Source organism: Prunus dulcis, chromosome 8 (genome assembly GCF_902201215.1).
Source record: "Prunus dulcis chromosome 8, ALMONDv2, whole genome shotgun sequence".
Taxonomy (NCBI): Eukaryota; Viridiplantae; Streptophyta; class Magnoliopsida; order Rosales; family Rosaceae; genus Prunus; species Prunus dulcis.
The window spans coordinates 15349912-15377141 of record NC_047657.1 but is presented as its reverse complement, the minus strand read 5'-3'; the positions used below and the strand labels follow the sequence as shown (position 1 = coordinate 15377141).

The 27230-nt window shown below is 38.5% G+C and overlaps 5 protein-coding genes, 1 long non-coding RNA gene and 2 pseudogenes across 8 annotated transcripts; 1 reads left to right on the top strand and 7 right to left on the bottom strand.

The window, feature by feature from the left end:
* Positions 1-1267: 1267 nt before the first annotated feature.
* Positions 1268-2122, bottom strand: LOC117638582. Its single transcript, XM_034373686.1, has one exon. The coding sequence runs from the start codon at positions 2120-2122 to the stop codon at positions 1268-1270; it is 855 nt and encodes a 284-aa protein (XP_034229577.1).
* Positions 2123-3422: 1300 nt separating this feature from the next.
* On the top strand, positions 3423-5106 carry LOC117612242. 3 transcript variants are annotated; one of them, XR_004583333.1, is made up of 3 exons: positions 3423-3768; positions 4335-4495; positions 4597-5106. It is a non-coding gene; the product is annotated as an uncharacterized LOC117612242 (long non-coding RNA). The 3 variants fall into 3 exon arrangements; XR_004583332.1 differs by having other exon boundaries at positions 3423-3773; XR_004583331.1 differs by lacking the exon at positions 3423-3768 and having other exon boundaries at positions 3800-4495.
* Positions 5107-5942: 836 nt separating this feature from the next.
* Positions 5943-6902, bottom strand: LOC117638581. The gene has a single exon (XM_034373685.1). It carries the CDS (start codon positions 6786-6788, stop codon positions 5943-5945), a length of 846 nt encoding a protein of 281 aa, XP_034229576.1. The 5' UTR covers positions 6789-6902.
* A 2806-nt stretch (positions 6903-9708) lies between these two features.
* LOC117638580 lies at positions 9709-10560 on the bottom strand. The gene has a single exon (XM_034373684.1). The coding sequence runs from the start codon at positions 10558-10560 to the stop codon at positions 9709-9711; it is 852 nt and encodes a 283-aa protein (XP_034229575.1).
* Positions 10561-11545: 985 nt separating this feature from the next.
* On the bottom strand, positions 11546-12420 carry LOC117638579 (annotated as a pseudogene).
* A 4993-nt stretch (positions 12421-17413) lies between these two features.
* LOC117638578 lies at positions 17414-18128 on the bottom strand (annotated as a pseudogene).
* A 2359-nt stretch (positions 18129-20487) lies between these two features.
* LOC117638577 lies at positions 20488-21402 on the bottom strand. Its single transcript, XM_034373683.1, has one exon. The coding sequence runs from the start codon at positions 21400-21402 to the stop codon at positions 20488-20490; it is 915 nt and encodes a 304-aa protein (XP_034229574.1).
* A 2892-nt stretch (positions 21403-24294) lies between these two features.
* Positions 24295-25756, bottom strand: LOC117638576. Its single transcript, XM_034373681.1, has one exon. It carries the CDS (start codon positions 24811-24813, stop codon positions 24295-24297), a length of 519 nt encoding a protein of 172 aa, XP_034229572.1. The 5' UTR covers positions 24814-25756.
* Between the last annotated feature and the right edge of the window lie 1474 nt (positions 25757-27230).

The window sequence follows — 27230 nt, the reverse complement described above, 5'->3', positions numbered from 1 at the left end:
GGGGACATGGAAACTCATCCACTTCAATCATCAGTGAGAGGTAACATGATTTCGATTTGGATCTATACGTTCCCTCGGCAATGTTTATGCAAGGTTTCTTCCCACACCAGCATTCCAACTCATGAACTGATTAATTTAGGATATAAAACCTTATACTATCTTTATATAATGTTACAATCACTCAATCATAATTAACACATTGGACAGCAATCCATAAATTAAATATTAAGCATGAGTGCCAATGGCCCTGTGTCCAGCAACTTCTATGCTTAAGTCTTATGCATAGACTCAATTATGATGATTCATGTATGTGATTAGTTAATGCATCTTATTTTTGCAGGTCCTTGACATGATATTGTTAAGCAAGCAGCAGGCAAGATCTGCAATCTGCATTTTTTTTAGCGTCAGTGTTTCCAAAATGTAGAAAAATGGTGTGTAGCAGACTTGATGAATTGGACTGTTCCCAAGCAGAACGACATCCAGCACAATTGTCATTCTTGGATCTGAGATGCGCATCTGCCGTGTTAGTGTCGTTGATTAGTTACAACAGTTCGTTAATTTTAATCTGTGTTTGATTAGTCCCCGGGAGATAACTGGAATTTGACATCCATTTCAGTTTTGAAATTTTGTTTAGTGGTCACAGAATTTTACCAGAAAATTCTTCATTCAATGATATGCTGGCAAGTTTACTAGAAAGAAATAAAAATAAATGACTGTATAGCAACCGAGACCATATGATCATAGACTTGAAACTTTTTTTAGTCTCTAATAGTTCCTCTAACAGAACTTACTGCTTAAAGAAAATCAAGTCTTCTTTTGAATGCCACTGATCGTTGATTTTTTATTGTCTCTCTTGAGACAATTGGAATCTTGACAGCCTTGACATTTGATATAATCTGCGCAAATCCCATGTGACAACAATGATGGTTTTACATACTCCTGTGAGTTTACCTCTCAGGTTTGATTTCGGGAAATTAGAGTTAATTCACTTTTCATTATCTTGTAATTAGACAATAAGGGTAAGTTCATTTTTTCCATGCACAGGATGATAATCGGAATATAGATGACGGAAATCGTGTTAGTTTCAGTACTACAAAAATTCATGATCAGTTCCCAAAGTGAATGCTTTCGTAGAAGGATGAGACTAGTTGATAATTTGAGCAAAAGAGTATATAATCAGTATGTATCTGAATTTGATTTCAGAGGATGTATTTGTATACAAACATGTTTTTCATGTAGAAAATCGAAAAATCAAAGATATATGTATCTAGTGGTTTAGGATGTTGAGGAGGGAGACTCTTGTTTTGATAATTTGCCTAAATACGCACTCAACTCCTTCTTCTTGGCCTTGAAAGCATGACTCCAGCTGCTCGAGCTGGTTCTGCGCATTATCGACAATTTTGTTTTGAGATTTGCTTGTCTTGTGTCCAATGAGAGAGTTCAATGCAGCATCCACTTGTGCAAATTCATTTGCTTCTGTTTCTTCTTCACAGGCAACTTTTTTTGAGGGCATCATCTTGGAGACCATGGACCAGCTGCTTGGCTGTGATTTTGGCCCACAGATGAAGGAAAGAAGTGACTCAAACACTGCAAGAGTGACTGCTTCAACTTCTCTCAACTTGTTAACAATGTCAATTGACTCATTGTCCTTGTTGAGGGATGAGAAATTGGATCCCTTAAGATTCTTCATAGCCTTTTGGATTGCCTTTTTCACCGTCTTCCTGGAGGTTAAGTATTTCCTGACCTCACTGGTAAGTGCTGCAGATTCACATCCTCGTGTTCTTCGTATGATTGATTGAAGATCTTGTACACATTCCTTGGTTTGCAAGATAGCATCCTTGGCGCTGCTGCAAACATCCAAGAGTCTGAGAGAGCTATCTAATAGCTCATTAGCCCATTTCTCATTCTGCTCTTGTGCTAAGGCTTGTTGAGTGAGGGGCAACTGAAGCAACCTGTCAGCACAATCATGCAAATCTTGGAGACCGCTTAGTTTGTGGCTTATTGATGATGAAGATGTGGAGGTGGCCTCAGAAGACCTCAGCCTACACAAACATTCGTCAACTTCTTGAACGATTGGGTGTGGCCTTGAAGGGAAGCTGTTAGAGCGAGTGTGGAAAGCCATTTCTTCTTTGTGTATTGTGAAAAGATAGAACAGAAGACTTAGAAAGTTGTGGTTGATGTACAATTCAGAGTGCTTAATATATAGTGTTGATTGAAGAGGGGGACATGGAATCTCATCCGCTTCAATCATCAGTGAGAGAGGTAACATGATTTCGATTGGATCTATATGTTCCCTAGCTAATGTTTATGCATTGTCTCCTCCCACACCAGCATTCCAACTCATGAAGTTATTAATTTAGCACATTATAATGCTACAACCATTTAATCACAATTAATATACGATACCACGAGTGGCATTGACGTCCCTGTTTCCGCAAATACGTGGGGAGGCAAAAACCATTTAACTCAATTATGGTGATCAACATATGTGATTAGTTAATTCCTCTTGTTTTGCAGGTCCTTCACATGATTGTTTGCCAAGGAGGAGGCATGATCTGCAAATATGCTATATTCTGTATTAAAAAGTCACCATCCATTATGTTTGTATAATGTAGAAAAATTGAAAGTTGCTGGTTATTTAGCAAACCAGAAAGAATTGCAACGTTTCCATCATATAGATGAATTGCAATGTTCCCCCAAACAGAAAGAAAACCAGCATAGTTTTCACTATAACCAGCATAATTAATTAGTCCCAATCTGTGTTTAATATTTCCTGGGAGATAATTAGAGGTTGATAGATTTGATATCCATTTTATTGTTTTGAAAACTTCTGCAGTGCTCAGAGATTTTTCTTATGAGTCAAGTACTTAACTTAGAAAATAAAATGCAGATATGAAATAAGGCAGCTAAGAAATAAAATGCTTCAGTGAATTTCACCAGAAAAAGGAAGCTTTCTCTGATGTTACTTTAAATTTTACCTGAACAAAAAATACCAAGTAAAATAAACCACCTCCAAGGTGTGTTTTTACAAAACAAAATTGTGGGTCAATCTTTAACTGATGTTACTATTTTTCACCACCCAGTGCTAACAGTGTCTTTTGAAGATCCTTTAAAATGCTTCAGTGAGTTTTACAATAAACATTTTTTTTTTTTGTCTCCTTTGAACGTGAAGTGTTTATTGATGGTTATCTTCCTTGAGACTAATGGAATCTTGACAGTCTTGTGATCATATTCAACTCTCTAAATTTTCACTGAAACATACAAATTGATCGAGTATTGATGAAATTCTGTGCTTCCAAATAGACCTTAAAACTCAAGTCATTATCTCAAGGTAAGAGCGGGTGCAAGTTATCCCACATCGCTTGGTCGATATCAGACACTACGCTTTATAAACCCTACACGAGGAGGTTCTACCGCCGAGCTTTGTAACGCAAGCTTATAACCCGAGTGGGGGCTTTGAGGTTCTGGAACATTGGCTCAGTATTAGAGGGTCGGTTCCGGGTTGACTATCTTCTGGCTCGCCCATTCCAAGCCAGGAGTTGAACCATGTGGCTCGAGCGAAGGCTCTGGGTCTCTTGGTTCCTAGAGAGGAGGGAACCGCGTAAGGCTGGCTTCACAGAGCAACGATTACCTCCCGCTCTTGGCAGTGGAAGGATAACGGGTCGGTGTCCCTCGGATCCACCGTGGGCCGCTAGACTGTCCCAATTGAACCAAACCTTTTTGCGGTTTTCTTCCTCAGATTTGGGAAGCTTCAATGCCAAAATCAAAGTCAGGTTTTTCTTAATTTTTTTTTTTTTTTTTTGCCTGATTGGGGAACTCTGCTTCTATTTTAGTTTCTTCTTTGAAATTATTAGGGTACTGCTTGTACCGATTAACCATTTGAGGTTTGGAAAAAAAATGCTTTTGAAGTAAGAAAAAGGGAGTATATATGTCATTGTTTATATATCCATTTCATATCAGAAGTTGTATTTGTATACATTACTTGTATTGCTTTTCATGTTAAAAATTGAAAATCTGATATATATATATATATATATATATCTACTGGTTTAAGATGTTGAGAAGAGAGACTCTTGTTTTGATCAATTGCCTAAAAAGGCACTCAAGTCCTTCTTCTTGGTCTTGAATGCATGCCTCCAGTTTGTTAAGCTGGTTCTGCACATTATCGACATTTTGGTGTTGAGATTTGCTTGTCTTGTGTCCAATGAGGGAGTTCAATGCAGCATCCACTTGTGCAAACTCATTTGCTTCTGCTTCTTCCTCACAAGCAACTTTTTTTGATTGCATTATCTTGGAGACCAATGACCAGCTGCTTGTCTTTGATTTTGGCCCAGAGATGGAGGACAAAAGTGACTCAAACACTGCAAGAGTGACTGCTTCTACTTCTCTCAACTTCTCATGATCCTTGTTGAGGGAAGAGGAAGCGAATTTGTTTGCTATTGCCTTCAAACTACCCACAGCCTTGTTGATTGTCTTTTTCACCATCTTCCTAGAGGTTAAGTATTTCCTTACCTCACTTGTAACAGCTGCAGTTTCACCTCCTCGCCTTCTTCGTATGATCGATTGAAGATTCTGTACGCATTCCTTGGTTTGCAGGATGACATCCTTGGCACTGCTGCTAACATCCAAGAGTCTGAGGGAGCCATCTAATATCTCATTAGCCAATTTCTCATTCTGCTCTTGGGCTAAGGCCTGTTGAGTGAGGGGCAACTGAAGCAACCTATCAACACAATCATGCAATTCGTGGAGGCCACTTAGTTTGTGGCTTATTGATGATGATGAAGACGTGGAGGTGGCCTCAGAAGACCTCAATCCACACAAATGTTCTTCAACTTCTTGAAGGATTGGGTGCGGCCTTGAAGGGAAGCTGTTAGAGCGAGTGTGGAAAGCCATTTCTTCTTTCTGTGTTGTTTGAAGATAGAACAGAAGACCTTGTAGTTGTGGTTGATGTCTAATTCAGAACTGATGGGTTCTTTCCATATGCATCTGCTTAATATATAGTGTAGGTTGAGGAGGGGGACATGAAATCTCATCCACTACAATCATTAGTGAGAGGTAACATGATTTCGATGTGGATCTATATGCTCCAGCGGCGATGTTTATGCATTGTCTCTTCCCACACAAGCATTCCAACGCATGAACTGATTAATTTAGCATATAAAATCTCGGAGTTTCCTTACATAATGTTACAATCACTCATCATAATTAACATATTGGACAGAGATCAATTACTTATATATGTGATAGCACAAGTGGACATGATCCCATGTCCAGCAGTTTTATATGCTTATTTATGTATGTGATTAGTTAATCTTATTTTGCAGGTCCTTGACATGATTGTTAAAAAAGCAGCAAGCCTGATCTAATAATTTTAAGGCTTTCTAAATGAATGTATTGCATGAAGCAAGTAAGGCCATATGATCATAGACTTAATCCCTTTTTTAGTCTCTAATTGTCCCCCTAACAGAGACAGTCGGCATATGTTTACTGCTGGAGCGTGTGAGAATCAAGTCCTCCATTTCATGCCATTGATTGTTGATTATTTATTCTCTCTCTTGAGACAATTGGAATCTTGACAGCCTTGACATTTGATATAATTGGCTTAAATCCCAGGTGTGACAATGATAGTTTTTGATACTCCTGTGAGTTTACCTCAGGTTTGATTTTGGGGAGTTAGAGTTAAATCAATTTTCATCTTGTAATTAGACTAAGGTAAGTTTTATTTATTTATTTTTATATAAAACATAAATGGTAAAATGTTTGGCGCTGTAGTTGCAAGAATTTATGATCTGTTCAGAAAAGGAATGCCTTTGACGAAAGAAGAAGAACAGTTGACAATTAAGCAAATGAGTAAATCATTTTGTATAATCAATTTGATATCCAGAGGATGTATTTGTATACACATGTATGTTTTTCATGTACAGAATCGAAAAAGCTAATATCTAGTGGTTTAAGATGTTGAGGAGGGAGACTCTTGTTTTGATAAACTGCCTAAAAAGGCACTCAAGTTGTTCTTCCTGATCTTGAATGCATGACTCCAGATTGTCGAGCTGGTTGTCTGCATTTTTGTGGTCAGATTTGCTTGTCTTAATGAATGATTGCAGAGTAGCATCCACTTGTGCAAATTCATTTGCTTCTGTTTCTTCCTCACAAGCTACTCTTTTGGTGTGAATAATCTTGGAAACCAATGACCAGCTGCTGCTTGGCTTTGACTTTGGGCCAGAGATGAAGGACAGGAGTGATTCGAACACTGAGAGAGTGACTGCCTCGACATCTCTCAACGTGCTAACAACGACAATAGTCTCATTGTCCTTGTTAAGGGATGAGAAACTGGATCCCTTGAGATTTCCCATAGCCTTGTGGATTGCCTTATTCACCATCTTCCTGGAGGTCAAGTATTTCCTGACCTCAGTTGTGAGTGCTCCGGATTCACTTCCCCGCCTTCTTCGCATGATTGATTGAAGGTCCTGCACGCATTCCTTGGTTTGCAACAGGGCATCCTTGGCGCTGCTGCAAACATCCAAGATCCTCAGAGAGCCATCTAATAGCTCATTAGTAGATTTCTCATTCTGCTCTTGGGCCAAGGCTTGTTGAGTGAGGGGCAACTGAAGCAACCTGTCAACACAACTATGCAAATCTTGGAGACCGCTTAGTTTGTGGCTTATTGATGATGATGATGATGTGGAGGTGACCTCAGAAGACCTCAGCCTACGCAAACATTCGTCAACTTCTTGAACGATCGGGTGTGGCCTTGAAGGGAAGCTGTTAGAGCGAGTGTGGAAAGCCATTTCTTTTTTCTTTTTTGGTCTTGTGTGAGAGAGAATAGATGACCTTGAAAGAATAGGTTAAATGTACAATTCAAACTGATGTGTTCCTTTCCATCTGCATCTGCTTAATATATAGTGTTGGTTGAAGAAGGGGACATGGAATCTCATCCTCTTCAATCACCAACCGGAGTTAACATGATTTCGATTTGGATCTATATGTTCCCTAGGCAATGTTTATGCAATGTCTCTTCCCACACCAGCATAACAACTCATTTGCATATAAAAATCTCAGAGTATGCTGTTGCACGAGTGGCATTAACCTAATAACCCTGTGTCGACCAAACGAAACCCTGCATCCTTCCTAGCCATAGTGTTATATGATTTATTAAAATCAATTATGCAGTTCAGAGTTTATAATTGGTTAATTCATCGTATTTTGCAGGTCCTTGATATGATTGCTGGGCAAGGAGGAGGCAAGATCTGCAACCTGTATTAATAAGTGTACAAAAATGGTACGTAACAGACTTGGTGATCTGGACTGTTTGTCCCCCAAACGAAACGGAAACCGGCAGAATTATCATTACTGGGTGTGAGATCTGAGTCTACCATTGGAGTAATAATTAACTAATTAGTCCCATTGATTTGTTAATGTTAATCTGTTTTTGATTGTTTCCCTGGATATAATTAGACATGAAAGCCCCCAATTAAGTGTTTAAACACTGCTCTAAGAGTATTTGATTGAGTATCTGAGAAAGTATATAACAAATGTATATCTCATTCATGTGCAAGTATGAGCCAAAATACTTTTGGATGAATCATCAAACGCCTTGAAAATCTGGTTTTCAACATACTTTTGGATGAATCATCCGGTGCTAGTTGAATTTTCTAATCTAGTGGTTGAGGATGTTGAGAAGGTGACCTCAATCATAAGTTCAGAGAGTCCTGTGAATTTGTTGAGGGTATCTTGGATGTTTGCAGCGCTGTGGTATTTCTAAAGGAAATTAAATAAATAAAAATGATTAAAACAGAAAATTCAATTCAAAAATAAAACTTGAAAAAGAAAAAAAGAGGAATTGGCTAAAAAGGTGGCGGTCTGGTCAAGAGCGGCGGACCTCTTCGGCCCAATAAGTTCGGATAGCTCTGCATGCCGTCGTGTTCACCACTGCTGCTCTGATAAGCCAACATCCTTATGCCATCGTGGGCAAAGACGTCAACCGGGCAGCCTAAAGAGCCTATAGGAGCCCAATGTAGTCCTTCTGGAAACATACGGCGAGCCTAGACTTGTGTATCTAAGGCACTAACCGAGAACATATTGGGCCGTAAGTTGTCCGTGTCTTAACAAGAACTTTCCACATTCCACCTTTAATGCCCCCACACTGGGTTACAAGCCCACGTTACTAGGCTCGGCAAACTATGTTTTAGGAGTTAACTATATTAAGTACTTAACAAGCATTATGTTTTTTCAATGTGGGATTTACTGTTTTTTCAGGATAGAAGGAGAAAAGGAATAAAACTATATCATGATGTTTTATGTTCACTGCTTCAAGAATGCGAGAGTCAAATCCTCCCTTGAATGCAATTCGTTGTTGATTACTGACTATCTTCATGTACAAGTATTGCGCAAAAATACTTTTGGATGAATCATCCAGTACTAGTTGAGTTTTTGTTTTTTCTTTCTACTCTAGTGGTTGAGAAGGGAAACTCTGGTTTTCATCAAACGCCTTGAAAGGTGTTCAAGTAACACTCTTCTAGATCTTGTACGCGCAAGTCCAATATTAGAGGAGGCTCCCTTGAGATATTTGATAATTTGCTTGCAAAAATCCCATGTGACCTCAATCATAAGTTTAGAGAGTCCTGTTAATTTGTTGAGGGTATCAAACGTCAAGGATGAAAATTTTGCATTAATAACATTTCCACCGAGTACAAATTTCTTTCGGGTTGAACACTCACTTTCTAAAATATTGCCTGAATGGTATTTCTTTCTTGTATTTTAAATACTTTATACCGTGCCAAATAAGTTACTGGGCGTTCTTTTAATGGTTTCAGTACCAACTGTTTATTAAAAAAAAAATTTCTTTGTAATTTTTTTTAAAAAATCTTGGTCTCTATCTATCTGTTAGGAAGATGGTTTCTTGTAATATATCCCATATGATCTCAGTGCTTGCTTTGAACACTCACATTATAGCTGTTTAATTTTTGTTTTATTCTTTGTAATTTTTCTTAAGCTTGGTCTCTGTTTGTTCAAATCTTTGAACTCTTCTCTTAGGAAGATGTTTTCTGCCTTAATTGACGCCTTGGATGGCATGACAATTAGAACATTTACAACGCAAATAGTGCAATAAAGTTTCAGTAAATAGTGAATGAATTCAGGATTAGGATCGGCACCAAATTGAATGCTATTTCAAGCGCAATTTAACCAAAATTGTATTAATTTGAGATCAGAGGATGTTTCTGTAACCAAAATTGAATTCAGCAAGCATGTGTTTATGTGAGGATCAAGTCCTCCTTTGAATGTAATCAACTGTTGATTATTGATTATCTTACTTGAGAGTGAGACAAACAGAATCTTGACAGCCTTGACATTTGGTATAATTTGCACAAATATCCCATGTGACCTCAATCATACATTGTTATAACTCCTGTGAAATACCACTCAGCCTTGTGTAAGATTGAGAAATTGCAGTTAATTCTTTTTCAAATTGTAATTGGAGAAAAAGAAGTTCTTTTGTGAATTAGTTTTTAAGACTGAGTAGGAAGTTATCTTCAGTACTTGCATTAATTAACCATACGAGCTTCGGAAAGGAACACGTTTGAAAAAAGAGAAAAGATAAATGGCAATTCAAGGGAAAAAGTATATCATTATGTATATGAATTTGATATCAGATATTTGTATACACATGTATGTCTTTCATGTACAAAAATTAAAAAAGCTAATATACGTCTAGTGGTTTAGGATGTTGAGGAGGGAGACTCTTGCTTTGATCATTTGCCTAAATAGGCACTCAAGTCCTTGTTCTTGGTCTTGAATGCATGACTCCAGTTGGTCAAGTTGATTGTGGGCATCATCAGCACTAGGCTTGCTTGCCTTGTGTCTAATGAGTGAGTTCAATGCAGCATCCACCTCTGCAAATTCATTTATTTCTGTTGCTTCCTCACAAGCCACTTTCTTTGACTGCATCATCTTGGAGACTAGTGACCAGCTACTGGGCTGTGATTTTGGCCTGGATATGAAGGAAAGAAGTGACTCAAACACTGCGAGGGTGATTGCTTCAACTTCTCTCAACTTGCTAACAACGGAAAATGTCTCATCGTCCTTGTTAAGGGAAGAAAATGTGGATCTGTTTTCGGTTCCCTTGAGATTCTTCATAGCCTTTTGGATAGCCTTTTTCACCATCTTCCTAGAGGTTAAGTATTTCCTAACCTCACTTGTGAGACCAGTTTCACCTCCTCTCCTTCTTATGATCGATTGAAGATCCTGTACGCATTCCTTAGTTTGCAAGATGGCATCCTTGGCACTGCTAGAAACATCCAAGAGTCTGAGAGAGCCATCTAGTAGCTCATTAGCCCATTTCTCATTCTGCTCTTGTGCTAAGGCTTGCTGACTGAGGGGCAACTGAAGCAACCTATCAACACAATCGTGCAAGTCTTGGAGGCCACTTAGTTTGTGGCTTATTGAAGATGAAGATGCAGAGGTGGCCTCAGAAGATCTCAATCTGCACAAGAGTTCATCAACTTCTTGAAGGACTGGGTGTGACCTAGAGGGGAAGCTGTTAGAGCGAGTGTGGAAAGCCATTTCTTGTTTGTGTGTTGTGAGAGGATAGAAGAGAAGACCTTGTAGTTAATGCACAGTTGAGATTGATGTATTCATTTCCATATGCATCTGCTTAATATATAGTGTTGGTCGAGGAAGGGGACAGGACATGGTATCGCGTCCACTGCAATCACCAGCCAGCAGTAACATGATTTCGATTTGGATATATATTTTCCCTAGGCAATGTTTATACAATGTCTCTTCCCACACCAGCACAACAACTCATGAGCTGATTCATTTTGCATATAAAATCTCAAGGTCTGCTCAAAATCCCTATTAACAATTGGACATAAATAATAAATATATATATTTTATATGTGATTGCACGAGCAGCATTGACTCTCTGTCTAATAACATGTGGTGAGGCAAAAACCATGCATCCTAGCCATCCTTCTCATATGCTACAAACTCTATTATGCTGATTATGATTAATGTAAGTGATTAGTTAATTCATCTTAATTTCATATGATTGTTGCTCTACGAGCAGGCAAGATCTGCAATATCCATTAATTTATGACCATGCATTGTGTTTCCATATTGTAGAAAAATGCTTTGTATACGTAGCGGACTTGAAGAACTGGACTGTTCCCCGAACACCACGAAAACCAGCACAATTATTGTTATCGGGTGTGATATCTGAGTTTGCCATGTGAGTGTCATAAATTAATTAGCCCCAGGGATTGGTTATCTGTTTTTGAGTATTTTCCTGGAGATTATTAGACAAGGATAGATTCAAATTCCGTTTACCCTGTTTGGGAAACTTGTGAGTTTTACCAGCAAATGCTACAGGTTTTGATGTTATTAAGTTTTATAAAATAAAAAAACCTGTAATTGAAGTAAATTGTGGAAAGAAAAGTGTTGATTAATTATCCGAGAAAGTATATTGTACGTGTATATCTCATTAATGTACAAGTATGAGCCAAAACAATTTTGGATGAATCATCCAGTACTATCTAAATATCCTAATCTAGTGGTTGAGGATGTTGAGCAGGGAAAGTCTGCTTTGATCAAACGCCTTGAAAAGTGTTCAAGTGACTCTTCTAGATCTTGTATGCACAACTCTAAATTTTGCAGTTGGGTTTGTGCATTCTGAATAATGTTATCAGATTCTTTTGTCTTGTGACCAACAATTGAGTGCAATGCTGCATCCACCATTGCAAATTCATTTGCATCTGTTTCTTCTTCTTCTTCTTCTTCTTCTTCTTTACATGCTGCTACTCTTTTATGGCGCATCAAGTTTGAGACTAATTGCAACCCACTTGGCTTTGATTGTGTCTTTGGACCCGAGATAAAAGAAAATATGGAGTCAAACACAGTCTGAGTAACTGCTTCCATCTCTTTCAACATGCTAACCATAGCCACAGCCTCATGCTCCTTACTGAAGGGAGAAACACCCTTCAAATTTCCTAAGGCCTTGCAGACAGCTTTTTTCATCACCTTCCTGATTATCAAGAATTTCTTAACCTCACTTGCAAGCTCAGTTTTTCCTCCCCGTCTTCTGCGGATGATTGATAAAATTTCTATCGTGCATTCTTTGGTTTGGAGCAAGGTATCCTTGGCGACACTACATACATCCAATAGCCTAAGAGATCCATCCAATAGCTCATCGTTCTCCTCTTGAGCTAAGGCTTGTCGAGTGAGTGGTCACAAAAGCAGCTCATCTGCACAATCATACAAATCCTTAAGGCCATTTAGGCATTGGTTTACTGATGTAGAGGATGAAGAGGCAGTTCCAGAAGTCCTCAATCTGCACAACTGCTCATCAAATTCTGAAATGAGAGGGTGCGTTGTTGAGGGAACGCTGTTTGAGCGAGCATGGCAATTGCATTTTGTGGCAGTCATTTTTTTCTGTTTAGAGAAGAAAGTTTTGCAGTGAATTATTGTACAAGTTCATCTAGCGGTTTATCTTCCTCCATGGGCATCTGCTTAATATATACAAGAGGATGATGACTGACTATTCAAATATACTGTGGATTGTTAGGAAACATGAAGAATCTCATCCTATTCATATAACAATGAATGGCTTTGGATCTTTGTGATTTGAATATGTTTATCTCAACAATGTCCCTGCCCTGTTCCCTACCTTTCAACTCCCCAACTCCCCAACTCAGCACCTATGTCATTTAATGTTTGTGACGCCACATTCTGTGTTACATAGAGATACACGAATGGCATTGACTTTGTGTCATACAGGAAGCTGCCATAACCTTAATTTCTCACCGTATTCTTAGTTTTAATGAATTTTTTGTGACAGATATGGATGCCCAACTGATTGAGTTGCTGGGTGATTGCCAAGTTTCGCTTATTTTATAGATCATCTTCGTCATTGTCGTTGAAATGGAAACACCAAGCACCTCCAATACCTGCAAATTAAGTTGTCTGGCCAAACAATCATGGTATGCCTGATGACCAACTTGTTAATGCATGTAAGGTGGTTGTCTGGAATGCGTTGTAAGACATACAGAACATAAAGCAAAGGAAAATGCATTTCATCAAGAGAAAAAAAAAAACAGAAAATGCATATGCATGCATCTGATTCTGATATAATAACTAGTTGGTGGGAATTGGAAGATGATGAATGATTCTGACATAGACAATGAAACCACATGATTTTAATAAACTAAAATAAAATATTGTGTTACATGATAATCGAGACATTGAATTAACAGAACTCGTCCCCACAGAGGCAGGCATGAAGAGCTGGAATGCTGGATAGAAGAGCTATTATCTTTCTTTTACATATAGAAAGATGGTACAATACCACTCGTGTTCTACATATTTTATGTTTAATTGTGCAATGCATTACATAATATTGTTACCTAATTGAAGATAATCATGCTATATTAGAAATAAAATATGGTTGGTGATGGGTTGCTGATCCAGTGTTGGGAGACAATGCATAAACATCGCTGATATAGTTTTTGGATCCAGATCCAAATCACGTTGCGACTCATTCAGCTGTGAAGAGGATGAGTTCCTATTGTCTCCCTAACCATGTAATATATATTGAGCAGATGCCAAAGGGAAGGAAAGCAAACTGAAACACCCAATTGAACATTCAACTGCAAAGCACAAGGCCTCTCTCTTTCCCATTAAAAAAGAAAATGGCTTCCTTCCATGCTCGCTCAAACAGCTTGCCTTCAACATCACATCCTTTCGTTTCAGAATTTGATGAGAAGTTGTGCAGATTAAAGGCATCAGAAACCGCCTCTTCATCATCATCATCCATAAGCCACAAACTCAGTGGCCTTCAAGATTTGCATGAGTGTGTTGAGAAGTTTCTTCTCTTGCCATTCAGTCAACAAGCCTTAGCCCAGGAGTGTGGAGACAAAGGGATCAATGAACTACTAGATGGATCTTTGAGGCTCCTGGATGTGTGTGGCATCATTAAGGACGCCCTTTTACAAACAAAGGAATGCACACATGAACTTCAATCAATCATGCGCAGAAGACGAGGAGGTGACATGAGCTTCATGAGTGAGGTTAGGAAATTCCTTGCCTCTAGGAAGGATGTCAAGAAGTCAATGAACAAGGCCTTAAAGGTCAAGGAAAGTAAGTGCAAAGACAAGAACCATGAGACTCCAGCAGTTGTCAACATGTTGAAAGAGTTAGATGCAGTCACCGGCGCTGTGTTTGAAGCCTTGGTGTCCTTCATAGCTGGTTCAAATTTGAGATCAAAATCAAGCTCTTGGTCATTAGTTTCCAAGCTGGTGCAGCCAAAAAGAGTAGCTTGTGAGGGTGAGGAAGCTGCCGATACGAATGAACTTGAGAAGGTGGATGCTGCATTGCACTCCCTTATCAGTCACAAGTCAAGCAAATCTGGTTGTGCAGCGCAAGCCGAGAATCTGCAAAATTTGCTCCAAGAATTGGAGGCAAACATTCAAGACATTGAAGAAGGAATAGTGCTTGTTTAGGCGCTTGATCAAAGCCAGAGTCTCTCTTCTCAACATATTCAACCATTAGGCATGAAAATCATCATGCAGTAAAACAGGCATCCAATTTTGTAGAGATCAAACAAACATACTTGTATATGAAAGAGAGATATATATATTTATTTTCTCTTCAGATTCAGAAGTAATATACTCCTTTGACACAAAACATATCAGCTCTGTGTGATTGCTTTTTGTCCATCTGTTTTAATTTGCAATACTGATGACAGTTAAATAAAATTGTAAAACTAAACTGGGATGATCTCTTTTCCCATGCGTAAATAACCCATCAAACAGAATAAACAATTCATCAACCCAAAATTCAGAAGATGATTAAACTCAGATAATTAAAGATAATGGATGTAATAACTTGATCCAAAGTAATTATTAAATTATTAAATTATTCAAGTAAAGGACAAATTTACCCCGAGAATATTTTAATAGGCTTAAAATTGACTTTTTGTTCGGGAAAGATTTTGGAGAATTGAATGGCACCATGACGTAGATTGCGGAGTGCTACTATTTCCACCCATCTGTTCTATTTCCCCACCCACCTTATCTTTTCACCCCCATCATATAAATTTGGAAAAATACAATCCTATCTTTCCACACCCACCATAATTCCTAAAATATCCATTCATTATTAATTCAAGCAAAACCTATAATATTATGGCAAATATATATATATATATATATATATATTTATTTATTTATAAATTTAAAAAACGTAAAAAATAATCCACTGCAACCCCACCTCCCCAAAGCTGCCCCTCGTCCCTAAGGAAAACAACCCTCTCTCTGTAAGGTTGCACAGAAGTGATAGTTGGAATTAAATCGAAATTGGAGTGAAAGAAGAGTGCATAGAAAGGCAACCAATTGGAAGCATAATATGGAATTGCAGTCAGTTTGTGGTATGATATAGTTTTTTTTATTTTAAACGTATTTATTTGCTGATTGTAACCACTTTTCCAATCGAAATCTTCTGGTATATAAATATTGTGGGATACATTTCTGATTGTAATTTGGGAAAGCGTGCCAAATGGTTGTTCTATTCATGATATTTTGATCCTTGTTCGCAGAATTCTGACTTATGTGTTTGTTCTGAAACAATTGGTTAATGTTGTTGCATCTGTCTTGTAGCACTGCTGTGGTAGCTTACTGCAGCATACGGGGAGGCCTCAGACTGCTAAGAGAGCAGTTGAACAGGTGGAGCAGTGGCTCTCAAAAGACGGGTGGCCAGAATACTATGACGGCAAGGCAGGGAGATTTATCGGGAAGCAAGCGAGGAAGTACCAGACCTGGAGCATCTCAGGATATCTGGTAGCTAAACTGACGATCAAGAACCCAGCCAATCTTTCAGTAATCTCTCTTGAAGAGGACAAGAAGATAGCCAAGCCAAGGCTCACCCGCACCGCTTCCTTTTGAGTCAAACCAGTGGCAGCAGCATACATGATGCAATACAGGTATATGAGATTTCTCTTTACCCACGAATGCTGGAGGGAAACTAGCTGATTAAACTGATTGAGTTGCAGTTTTGTGATTCATTAACATGATTTGCTAGTATGCTACTGAGATATACTGCCCCTGCATTTTCCTTTTCAGTTTCTTAATATCTGGTTTTGAATAGTAAATGGTCTATAGGCATTTTGGAAAGTAATGCAACATGGCCATTGTTCTGCTTACCAATTATTTGGCTAAGTATTTCAAGCTTTTGTGGTGGGAATTTTCCTCCTATTTTCCTGCCAAATTCAGTTTGATAGGTTTGCAAATATTTTTCTTTGTGTTGTTGATAAAATTATTTTACAAATGTGCCAAATTGTGATTTGGGGAAATAAGTAATGTGAGAAACAATATATATTCAAAAGGCTTGTAACCCAAGTGGTTAAGACAAGTTCAAATTTGTTTTCCTCTCAATATATAGACACGGGAAAAAATAACTATATATAATGACTCTTAAAAGACCTCGACCCTCAAGTTCAGATTTGAACAAGTGTCAAAGTCTGTACTTTTACTCTTTGGCCGCTGATTATGGCTTTGAGCCCAATGCTCTGGACCCTGTATGTTCTTTGTTCTTCAGGTGATTTCTTTCTGTAAAGTTACTACTGGATCTTGTTAAGAAATGGTAGGGAGAAAATGAAAATTAGTCTTGGGGTTACAATTTTCTCTTCTTGTTTGCACTTTTAGTTCAAAATTTTGGGGTCTTTAGATTTTGGGCTTGAACTTGAGTTGCTAGTTGTGGACCAAATTTGGGTTATGTGATTTGAACTGATTTTGTTATACGACATCTCTCCCGTTGCCATATCTCATTATCAAAATGATAATGTGAACCAGTCTGTGTAGTGGACTGCTTGTAGGAGTGTTCATGAAACTAGAACTATATGATGCTCAATGGAACAGTGACAAAATTTCCAAGTTAGAATTTAGAAATAGGTGCAGACATGAAAGGAGTTCATTATTGCAAAGTACCTTGCCTGCTAGAGGTGCTGTTGATTGTCTTTTTTAAAAATTTGTTGTTTCTGTCTGTAAGGATAGCATCATGGCCTTCGAAACAGATTATGGCTAAGATTAGTGCTGAGGTATTATTAGGTGGTTAAAGACTAGATTGTTTAACGTAAAGCATGTTTTGTCTCACCATGTATATTATAATTAAGGCAGGATGCCTTTAGCTGAGCTGAGATTCTTCTGTGTGTTCATTTTCCTTTTTCCTCTGTCTTAGAAAACTTTCAATTTCTTCATTGGTAATTGGCGATTGTCATAGGTTCCTTTGATAGATATCGGTTTTGTTGAATAATTTCTATACTTGGTGTACGTTAAGTGTTTCGAAGGGTAATGGCACAAAGTTGTGATGGCAGATTAAGAGGGCGACAGAGTCTGCTGAAGGTTGTGTGAAAGACTTTATCTTTGGATCAAAAAGGCAACCTGAAAGAGAAATTGAGAAGCTGGCCACCATCCACCTTTACAAACTCATTTGCTTCACTTTCTTCCACACAATCTACTTTTTTTGATTGCATCATCTTGGAGACCAATGACCAGCTGCTTGGCTGTGATTTTGGACCGGAGATGAAAGAAAGATGGGACTCGAACGCAGTGAAAGTGACTGCTTCAACATCTCTCAAAGTGCTAACAATGGCAATAGTCTCATTGTCCTTGTTGAGGGATGAGAAACTCGATCCCTTGACATTTCCCATAGCTTTGTGGATTGCCTTTTTCACCATCTTCCTAGAGGTCAAGTATTTCCTGACCTCAGTTGTGAGTGCTCCACATTCACCTCTCTGTGTTCTTCGCATGATTGATTGAAGGTCCTGTATGCATTCCTTGGTTTGCAACAAGGCATCCTTGGCAGCGCTACAAATATCCAAGAGCCTCAGAGAGCCATCTAATAGCTCATTAGTCCATTTCTCATTCTGCTCTTGTGCCAAGGCTTGTTGAGTGAGGGGCAACTAAAGCAACCTATCAACACAATCATGCAAGTTTTGGAGGCCACTCAGTTTGTGGCTGATTGATGATGATGATGTAGAGGTGGCCTCAGAAGACCTCAATCTACACAAATGTTCATCAATTTCTTGAACGACTGGGTGTGGGCTTGAAGGGAAAGCTGTTAGAGCGAGTGTGGAAAGCCATTTCTTTTTTTGTGTCTTGTGAGAAGAAAGAAGAGAAGAGCTTGTTGTTAATGTACAATTGAGATTGATGTGTTCATTTCCACATGCATCTGCTTAATATATAGTGTTGGTTGAGGAAGGGGACATGGAATCCCATCCACTTCAATCATCAGTGAGAGATAACATGATTTCGATTTGGATCTATACGTCCCCTAGGAAATGTTTACACAATGTCTCTTCTCCCACCAGCACACCAACTCATTTTGCATATAAAATCTCATTGCATGCTTTCATAATGTAATAACCATTCAGTCATGACGAACATATTGGACAGAATCTGTAAATTAAATATGAGATTGCACGAGTGGCATCGACTCTTTGCAGGTCCTTGACATGATTGTTAAGCAGGGAGCAGGCAAGATCTGCAATATGCATTAGTTTTATGACCATGCATTGTGTTTCCGAAATATTAAAAATGGTTTTTTTGCAGGCTAGACAAATTAGACTGTTCCCTAATCAGAAAGAAAGCCAGTACAATTGCCATTATAATTAGAAGGGTTTGAGATCTGAGTCTGCCATGTGATTGTCATTAGTTAGCCCCACTGATTTTTTAACTTTAATCCGCGTTCGACAGAGTGAGCAAGAAAATTTTAATTTGTGGCAGCCATTTCCCTTTCCATCCAGAGAAGAGAAGGTTTCTGGGTTGAATGTACAATACATTCTGGTGATTACCTTTCTTCCAATAGTTCCACGGCATGCCTACAGGCTGCATCTGCCTAATCTACACAGGACTCCAAGGTAAACAAAAAAATTTATCAACCTTTTCCCGTTCAAGATTGTTTTGATTTGGCCAAGTGTTATCTCAGCATTGTCTCCCCTTCACTGGCATCTTAACTCATTTCCAATTATTTTTACATATAAAATCATACGACTAAAGTTTCTTAACCTTAAGATTATGCTCCATATTAATGCCATGCTATATTATATTTTGAGCAATGGTGATAAAATAAACAAGGGCACGAGTGGATTGAAACCTTTTCCTCATACCCAAGAAAAGGCAATACCTATTATTTAGTGTCTTCCCCATCTGTACTTGCAACTGTTTGTTTGTTTTTTTTTCTCTCTCTTCTGTTTCATGCAGCAGCAATAATGGTGTGTGACACGTTTGCACGTGAAAATAAATACGTTTTTTTATGCTAATCGCCGCTGTAATCCTGGATATTAGATCGAGAAATACGGCACAGATGAAGCTTCTTAATTAATTGACATTATGCTGTAACGTAGTTTACATTAGTAACAAACCAGACTGTGAAGCTTATGTGTGAAGTTCCTGCTATCTGCCTATCTGGTTGTGGTGGTTGTATATTTCCACTAGGCACAAAATCTTTTTCCTTTTGAATTGAATGTGATGATGCCTTTTTCTCCAATCCAATGTCTCATTATGGCTCAACTTGCACAAATTGTAAACACTTTTCAATAACGAACAATTTAAATAAGTTCCGCACTCACCCCATGACTACATGAAAAAACAATATTTAAATATAACTTTGGCTGATATAAAGATCATATGGATTTTATGGATTTCAAAAAGATTGTATAGCAAGAAAGCAAGCAACGTCATATCTTAGACTTCACCTATTTTTAGTTCTCTTTTTTTTTCTTCTTCTTGAAAACGTGTTTTTAATATCTGTTTTGTTGAAGAAAAAAAATAGTGTGAGATGCAGAGCTAGCCTGCCAAGCTATCCTGTTGTCCCCCTAACAGAAGGACAGCCAGCATATGCTCAGTGCTTAGAGCATGTGAGAATGAAGTCCTCCGTTGAATAGCCTTAATTGATGTTGATTATTGATGATCTCTCTTGGGACAATTAGAATCTTGACAGCCTTGACATTTGATATAATCTGCTTTCAGAAATCCCATGTGATCTCAATCATAATTTTGAAAACTCCTATAAATTTACCTCTCAAGACTCCCAGCTGACAGAGCAGAACTAACTTCTATGGTTAAAATAGCTTTTTTGTTGAAGGGGTGAAAAATTAAAGACTTATTCATCTTGTAATTGGACTATAAGGAAGTTCCCCTTTCCATTAAGTGTCTTAATTGATACCTTGCATATAGGATCATAATTGGAAAATTTATTAGGTAATCAAAAGAATGAGAGCTTGCAGGAATTCATGATCAGTATGATGAACGAACCTTGTGGGATCTGAAAAATAAATGATTATGAAGAGAGAGAAAAAGTAGACGCAATTTAAGCAAAAGAGTATTCATCATTTTGTATTACAAAAGACAATACATGTATATTCATTTATGTACATAAAACCTAGCATCTTAGGCAACAAAAATCTTGGATGTTCATGATACTGCAGCAAAATTTTCACAATTAGTTGCTCAGGGTGTTGAGGAGGGAAACTCTATTCTTGATTAAACGCCGGAAAAGACACTCGAGCCCTTCTTCTAGATCCTGACTGCACATTTCCAATTGTTGCAGCTCACTCTGCACGTTCTCACTGTCGACCATGCTGTCCGAGTTGCTTGTTTCTTGACACACAAGGGAGCTCAATGCAGCATCTACATCAGCAAATTCATTTATTTCTGTTTTGTCTTCCTCACAACCAACTTTTTTGGTGAGCATCAGCTTGGAAACAAAATACCAGCCCCTCATCTTTGATGCTGACTTTGCTCCAGAGATGAAGGACAGAAGGGACTCAAACACTGTGAGAGAGACGGCTTCAACCTCTCTCAGCACACCAATCAAAGCCACAGTTACATTGTCTTTGTTGGTGGATGAGAAGGTGGATTTTTTCTGAGAAGTTCTTAAAGTCCCCAGGGCCTTGCAGACTGCCTTCTTAACCACCTTCCTTGAGGCTAAGTATTTCCTAACCTCATTTGTGAACCCGCTTTTGCCTCCCCTTCTTCTGCGCATGATCGACTGGATTTCGCGTGCGCACTCCTTTGTGTGTATCAAGGCATCCTTGGCTGCTGTACACACATCCAAGAGCCTAAGAGAGCCATCCAAAAGCTCATCTACCCACTTCTCATTTCGCTCTCGGACAAAGGCTTCTTGGGTGAGGGGCAACTGAAACAACTCATTGAGACAGTTATGCAAATCCAAGAGGCCACTCAATTTCTGGCTTATGGAAGATGACGAATATGAGGATGAAGAGGAGGCATCAGAAGCTGCTATTCTCAACAAATGATCTTCACATTGCTGAAATAGAGGGTGTGGTTTCGAAGGCAGGCTGATCGACCGAATATGGTAGTTGGATTTCGGGTTTAAGGCTGAGGCAGAAGCCATATTTTTTTCTTCTTTGCTAGGAAAAGAGAGAGATAGAGAGAGATGATGGCCTTGAAATATTGTTCAGCTTTGTTAGCAATTTCAAACTTAGGTTTTTGCTTTCCTTTCCTTCAACACCTACTCTATATATATATATATATATATATATATATAATGGAGCAAAGCCTCAAAGAGGAGGAGACAGAGAGCATCTTATCTTATCATCACACACAAATCAATGGGAGTTTATAGCATGATTTGAATTTGGATCTAAAACACCATCTCAGCGATGTTCATGCAATGCTCCCTAACACCAACACAAACTCCAACTCATTACACAATTATTTTAGCTTGTCCATATCTCAATGTATCTCCAAAGCCTTTAACCATCGAGATTTGGTTCATGTGTTAGTGATGTGGCTGCACGAGGGGGGGCTGGCTTAAATAATTCATGCAAACTCAAATTTGCATTGTAATGCGGTGTAGGCTTTAATTAATTTAATTTGCAGACAAATACAAAGATGAAGCCTCTTGGTTAGGCAAGCCCTGCCTCTCTGGAAGACAAGAGGAGGCTGCTTCACACTTGCACACGTGCATACTTTAATCCACAATGGTACCATAATGCCGTGTGAGATTAATTGTAGGGCAACATTTTACCTTAATTAACTAATTATAATCACTTGTCAATGCTCAGTGTCACGTGTGACTTCCTTGATGATACAGCAAAGCAATGCTTGTGTTTATCTGTGTGAGATCCCACATCGACCAAACGGAGAGGGGGTGATGTGCCTTATATGGCACACCTCGCATCCTCATAGCGGGAGGCCTTTTGGGAGCTCACTGGCTTCGGGTTCGTAGGAACTCCGAAGTTAAGCGTGTTGGAGGCTGGAGCAATCCCAGGATGGGTGACCACCCTGGGAAGTTGCTTCGTGAGCTCCCAGAAACAAAACCGTGCGGCTGGTGAGAATGTAGTCAGGCCCAAAGCGGACAATATCCTGCTACGGCGGAGCCGGTCCGGGGTGTGTCAATTTGGTATCAGAGCCACTCTGCCGTGTGGTGCTAGTGTGCCGACGAGGACGTCGGATCCCTTAAGGGGGGTGGATTGTGAGATCCCACATCAACCAAACAGAGAGGGGGTGATGTGCCTTATATGGCACACCTCGCATCCTCATAGCGGGAGGCCTTTTGGGAGCTCACTGGCTTCGGGTTCGTAGGAACTCCGAAGTTAAGCGAGTTGGAGGCTGGAGCAATCCCATGATGGGTGACCACCCTGGGAAGTTGCTTCGTGAGCTCCCAGAAACAAAACCGTGCGGGCTGGTGAGAATGTAGCCAGGCCCAAAGCGGACAATATCCTGCTACGGCGGAGCAGGTCCGGGGTGTGACAATCTGGGCTGCTCTGCTATCATCAATTTGTTGTATCTTATTCCCTTTTTTCATAAGGGTTTGTCACATATTTTCGAATATGACAAATGACTGCTTTTGGTAATCAACTTGATAATGCCCCATATTACTTCGTTAACATGAAATGCCTTAACAATAGAAAAGTCAAGTCAAGAGCTTGTGGAGTGGTTAAGAGTATCAATTTTTGTTTTTGTTTTTGTTTACTGGGCTTAGCCAAGTTGGTTAGAACGGATATGCTCCCCACTTGACACCCGAGTTTGAATCCTCCACCCAGTAATTTAGTTTAGATTAAAGTTGAAATTTTTTTTTTCAAAGATTAAAATTGAATAACATTTGTATAAAAAAAAAAAAAAAATTTGTCGATTGTATAAGAGAATAAAATAAAAGTAATTAGACTAAGAAGGTGTAAAGTTAGCAAGGGTTGAGGGTATCAAAGATAAAAATTCCAATTCCCAACTTGAGAAAACATACAGAAGTTCCAAAATGTGGTACGTATGTATTAATTTCTTGTGTTTTGATATTGTTGTAATTGGATGAAATTAGGTGTTATGGGTTTAAAATTAATGAAAACCCAAATCGGATGATTTGCTTTTCTTTTCTTTTCTTTTTTTTTTCTTTTTTTCAATAGCCAGAAATTTTTTGTTGTTTATTTGCCTCTCTCTCTCTCTCTCTCTCTCTCTCTCTCTCTCTCTCTCGTCATGTTGGGTTTTGATGAGTGCTTGATGATTTAAGTGGTCCCAATTTTGGGATGCACTTCCAGCACCTTAGCTGGTTATTGTATTCCAACTTCTTTTCTTGTTATTTGATCTCCTCATTATTTAACAAATTATCAGAAAGTTTCCAGCTTGCCATAACCCTATGTTGCGAGTTCCAACTTCCATTGCATAGCTGACATGTACAGGCAAACACAACACTCAATTATAACATTAATTTTGTTAAATCCATCAAATTTTGAGTGTTCAGAGGAAGCAAGACCTGCAAACGCCACGATCTTTTTGTCTTTGAATGATGCAAGGAAATAATTTAGGCTTGTTGGAGCAACTATGTCCCCTACTGTTGGAAAAAGACATGTGGAGGTTTAAATCTACCATGCACATTGTGTTAAACTTATCATTCTTAATTACCCTACCATGTGAATCTTAAGAATTGTTATCTGTGTTTAATCACAATTTGAGACAAATGGAATCTTGACAACGATAAGACGAATTAAATTACACGAAATTTGGCAGAAGCTAGCCTCATATTCTGTTGCTTATGGTTGAAATCTAAGTATTGAACAAAACGGGCACTTGGTTGAATTAGCTTTGATTTTTTCTATCATGGCATTGGTATTGAAATTAAAAAAATGGAAAAATCAAAGACAGAGAGCAGATATGTTGTGTCAAAGGGGCATATCACTTTTGAATCTGAAAAGAAAATAAGTATATATCTCTTTAATATACAATACAAGTATGTTTGTTTAATCTCTACAAAATTGGATGCCTATTCTATACTGCATGAGGATTTTCATGCCTAATGGCTGAATATGTTGAGAAGGGAAACTCTGGTTTTGATTAAGCGCCTGAACAGGCACTCAAGTCCTTCTTCAATGTCTTGAATGTTTGCCTCCAAATCCTGGAGCCAAATTTGCACATCCTCGACTTGCATTGTGTTATCAGATTTTTTTGACTTGTGACTAACAAGGGATTGCAATGCAGCATCCACCTTCTCAAGTTCATTCGTATTCGCAACTTCCTGGCCCTCACAAGCTATTCTTTTCGGCTGCACCAGCTTGGAAACAAATGACCAACTGCTTGATTTTGATTTTGAACCAGCTATAAAGTACAACAAGGATTCAAACACAGCAACAGTGACCGCATCTAACTCTTTCAACATGTTGACCACAGCAGGAGTCTCGTGGTTTTTGTCTGTGCAGTTACTTTCCCTGACCTTTAAGGCATTGTTCATGGCCTTCTTGACATCCTTCCTAGAGGTAAGGTATTTTCTAACCTCACTTATGAAGCTCATGTCACCTCCTCGTCTTCTTCGCATAATTGATTGAAGTTCATGCGTGCATTCCTTTGTTTGCAAAAGGGCATCCTTAATGATGCCACACACATCCAGGAGCCTCAAAGATCCATCTAGTAGTTCATTGATCCATTTGTCTCCACACTCCTGTGCCAAGGCTTGTTGAGTGAGTGGCAAAAGGAGAAAGTTTTCAACACATTCATGCAAATCCTGAAGTCTATAGTTAGTTTGTGACTTATGGATGAGGATGAGGATGAACAGACAGTTTCTGAAGCCCTTAATCTGCACAAGTTCTCCTCAAATTCTGTAACAAAAGGGTGTGAAGTTGAAGGCAAGCTGTTAGAGCGAGCATGGATATGTGATTTTGAGTTTAAAGGAGAGGCAGCCATTTTTTCTATGGGAAAAGAGAAGGTGAGATGTACTTGCAATTGAATGTTCAATTAGGTGCACAAGTCTGCCTTCTTTCCCTCTGTCATCTGCTCAATATATATACATGGTATGGGAGACAAGATAAACTCAGCTGCCTAACAACTCAATGAGTGGCAGTGCGATTTCGATCTGGATCGAAAAATTATACGAACGATGTTTATGCACTGTCTCCACACCAGCTTATCGCCCACCGATCATCCATCCCTACTTTAAATCTAATATACGATGAGCATCTTCAAAAGGGTAACAGTATCTGATAAACTACACAACAAACCATATAATAGAATATGTAGAACACGAGTGGTATTGCATCATATTCAATATAAATAAAAGTAAGGCAATATCTCTTCTATCCAGCATTCCAGCTCTACTTGCCTGCCTCCATGGAGACGAGTTCTCCATAACTTTGCACCGGAAATAAATAAATTCAATGGAAATTATCACCTAACACAATATTTTACATTAAGAAATCAATTAAAATCATGTGCTTACATATTGTCTGTGCCAGAGACTCAGAACCTTGTTACATGCATGCATTTGAATTTTCCTGTGCTTTTCTTCATGAAATGCATTTATATATGTTATATTATAATATTGCAGGTCCATTGCATAGCTCACATTTGCATACACAACAATTAATTATATTGCTAATTGATTTATTTATCAAATTGTGGGTGTTCACAGAGGAGGCAAGATCTGCATTAGCCACGTCTCTGTCTTTCTCAAGAAAATCGAGGCTAATAAGCAAAGAGGCTCTCTGTTACCAAAAAGAAAAGCAAGCATGTGGAGATTCAAATCTGCAACTACATGTGAGTCTTGATATCAATTAAATTGTTTATTCTGTTTGATGGGTTATTTATGAATGGGAAATTGAATTAACTTATTGTTTAATCTGTCATCAGGATTGCACAATTAAAAAAGATGGACAAAGCAAGACATAGAACAGATATGTTTTGTGTCAAAGGAGTAAATTTGTTTTGGATGTGATGAGAAAATACATATACATCTTTTTCATATACAAGTATGCATGTTCATTGTCTACAAAATTGGATGATTTTCATCCCTAATGGCTGAAAATGTTCAGAAGAGAGACTCTGGCTTTGATCAAGCGCCTGAATAGGCACTCAAGTCCTTATTCTATATCTTGAATGTTTGCCTCCAAATCCCGGAGCCAAATTTGCACATTCTCGACTTGCATTGCGTAATCAGCTTTCTTAGACTTACGATTAAATACTTTCATTAACTTCATGAATTATATTACTTAATAAATAGTATTTCAATTTTTCTTTTTCTTTTTTTCCTTTAATATTCACTAAGTAAAGAATCACTAACGGGTTTAGTTAATTACTAATCAAAGTAATTAAAAAAGTGTTTGGGCCTAAATTTGGCACACCCAGTCCAAATATCAAAAGCCCATGGCAAAATTGGACAGCCACCAGCAATCCCTAGATAAATGGGCCAAAGTTATACACTCAGCCCAACACTGGAAACCCAGAATAACGAAGCAATCTCAGTATCCAAGCAGATTTGGGCTTTGTATTTGAAATTGAATTCAAAAGCCCAAATCCAAGAAGGACCAGCCTAGAATCTGTCATTTGAGCTTCGAAAAAAGGAAAATCAGCCCACAGTTTCAAAACTCAAAACTGGGCTTAACATGATTAAAAGAGAAGAAAGGCCCGAAATTGGAGGCAAACCCACGTGACTGCCTGAACTTGAAAAGTCAGCAATTTCAATCGGGTTGATAAAGAGTTGACAAAGGCATGCGAAAAGAAGGGACATCTCTGAATCTCTGCCATCAGAAGATCAAATCCCTTTATATATTTATATATATATATATATATATATATTTAGAGATATTGTTTCTACTTCAAAGAAGTTACCATCTTTCAAGGGATACGCATGTTATCTTTTCTAAAAAAAGATAAGTAGGAAACAGGGAGTTGTTCAAAACTGAAAAATCAAACTAACCATCACAGTTTGAGCTCCCACAGAGGGCAGTTGGAATTAAAGAG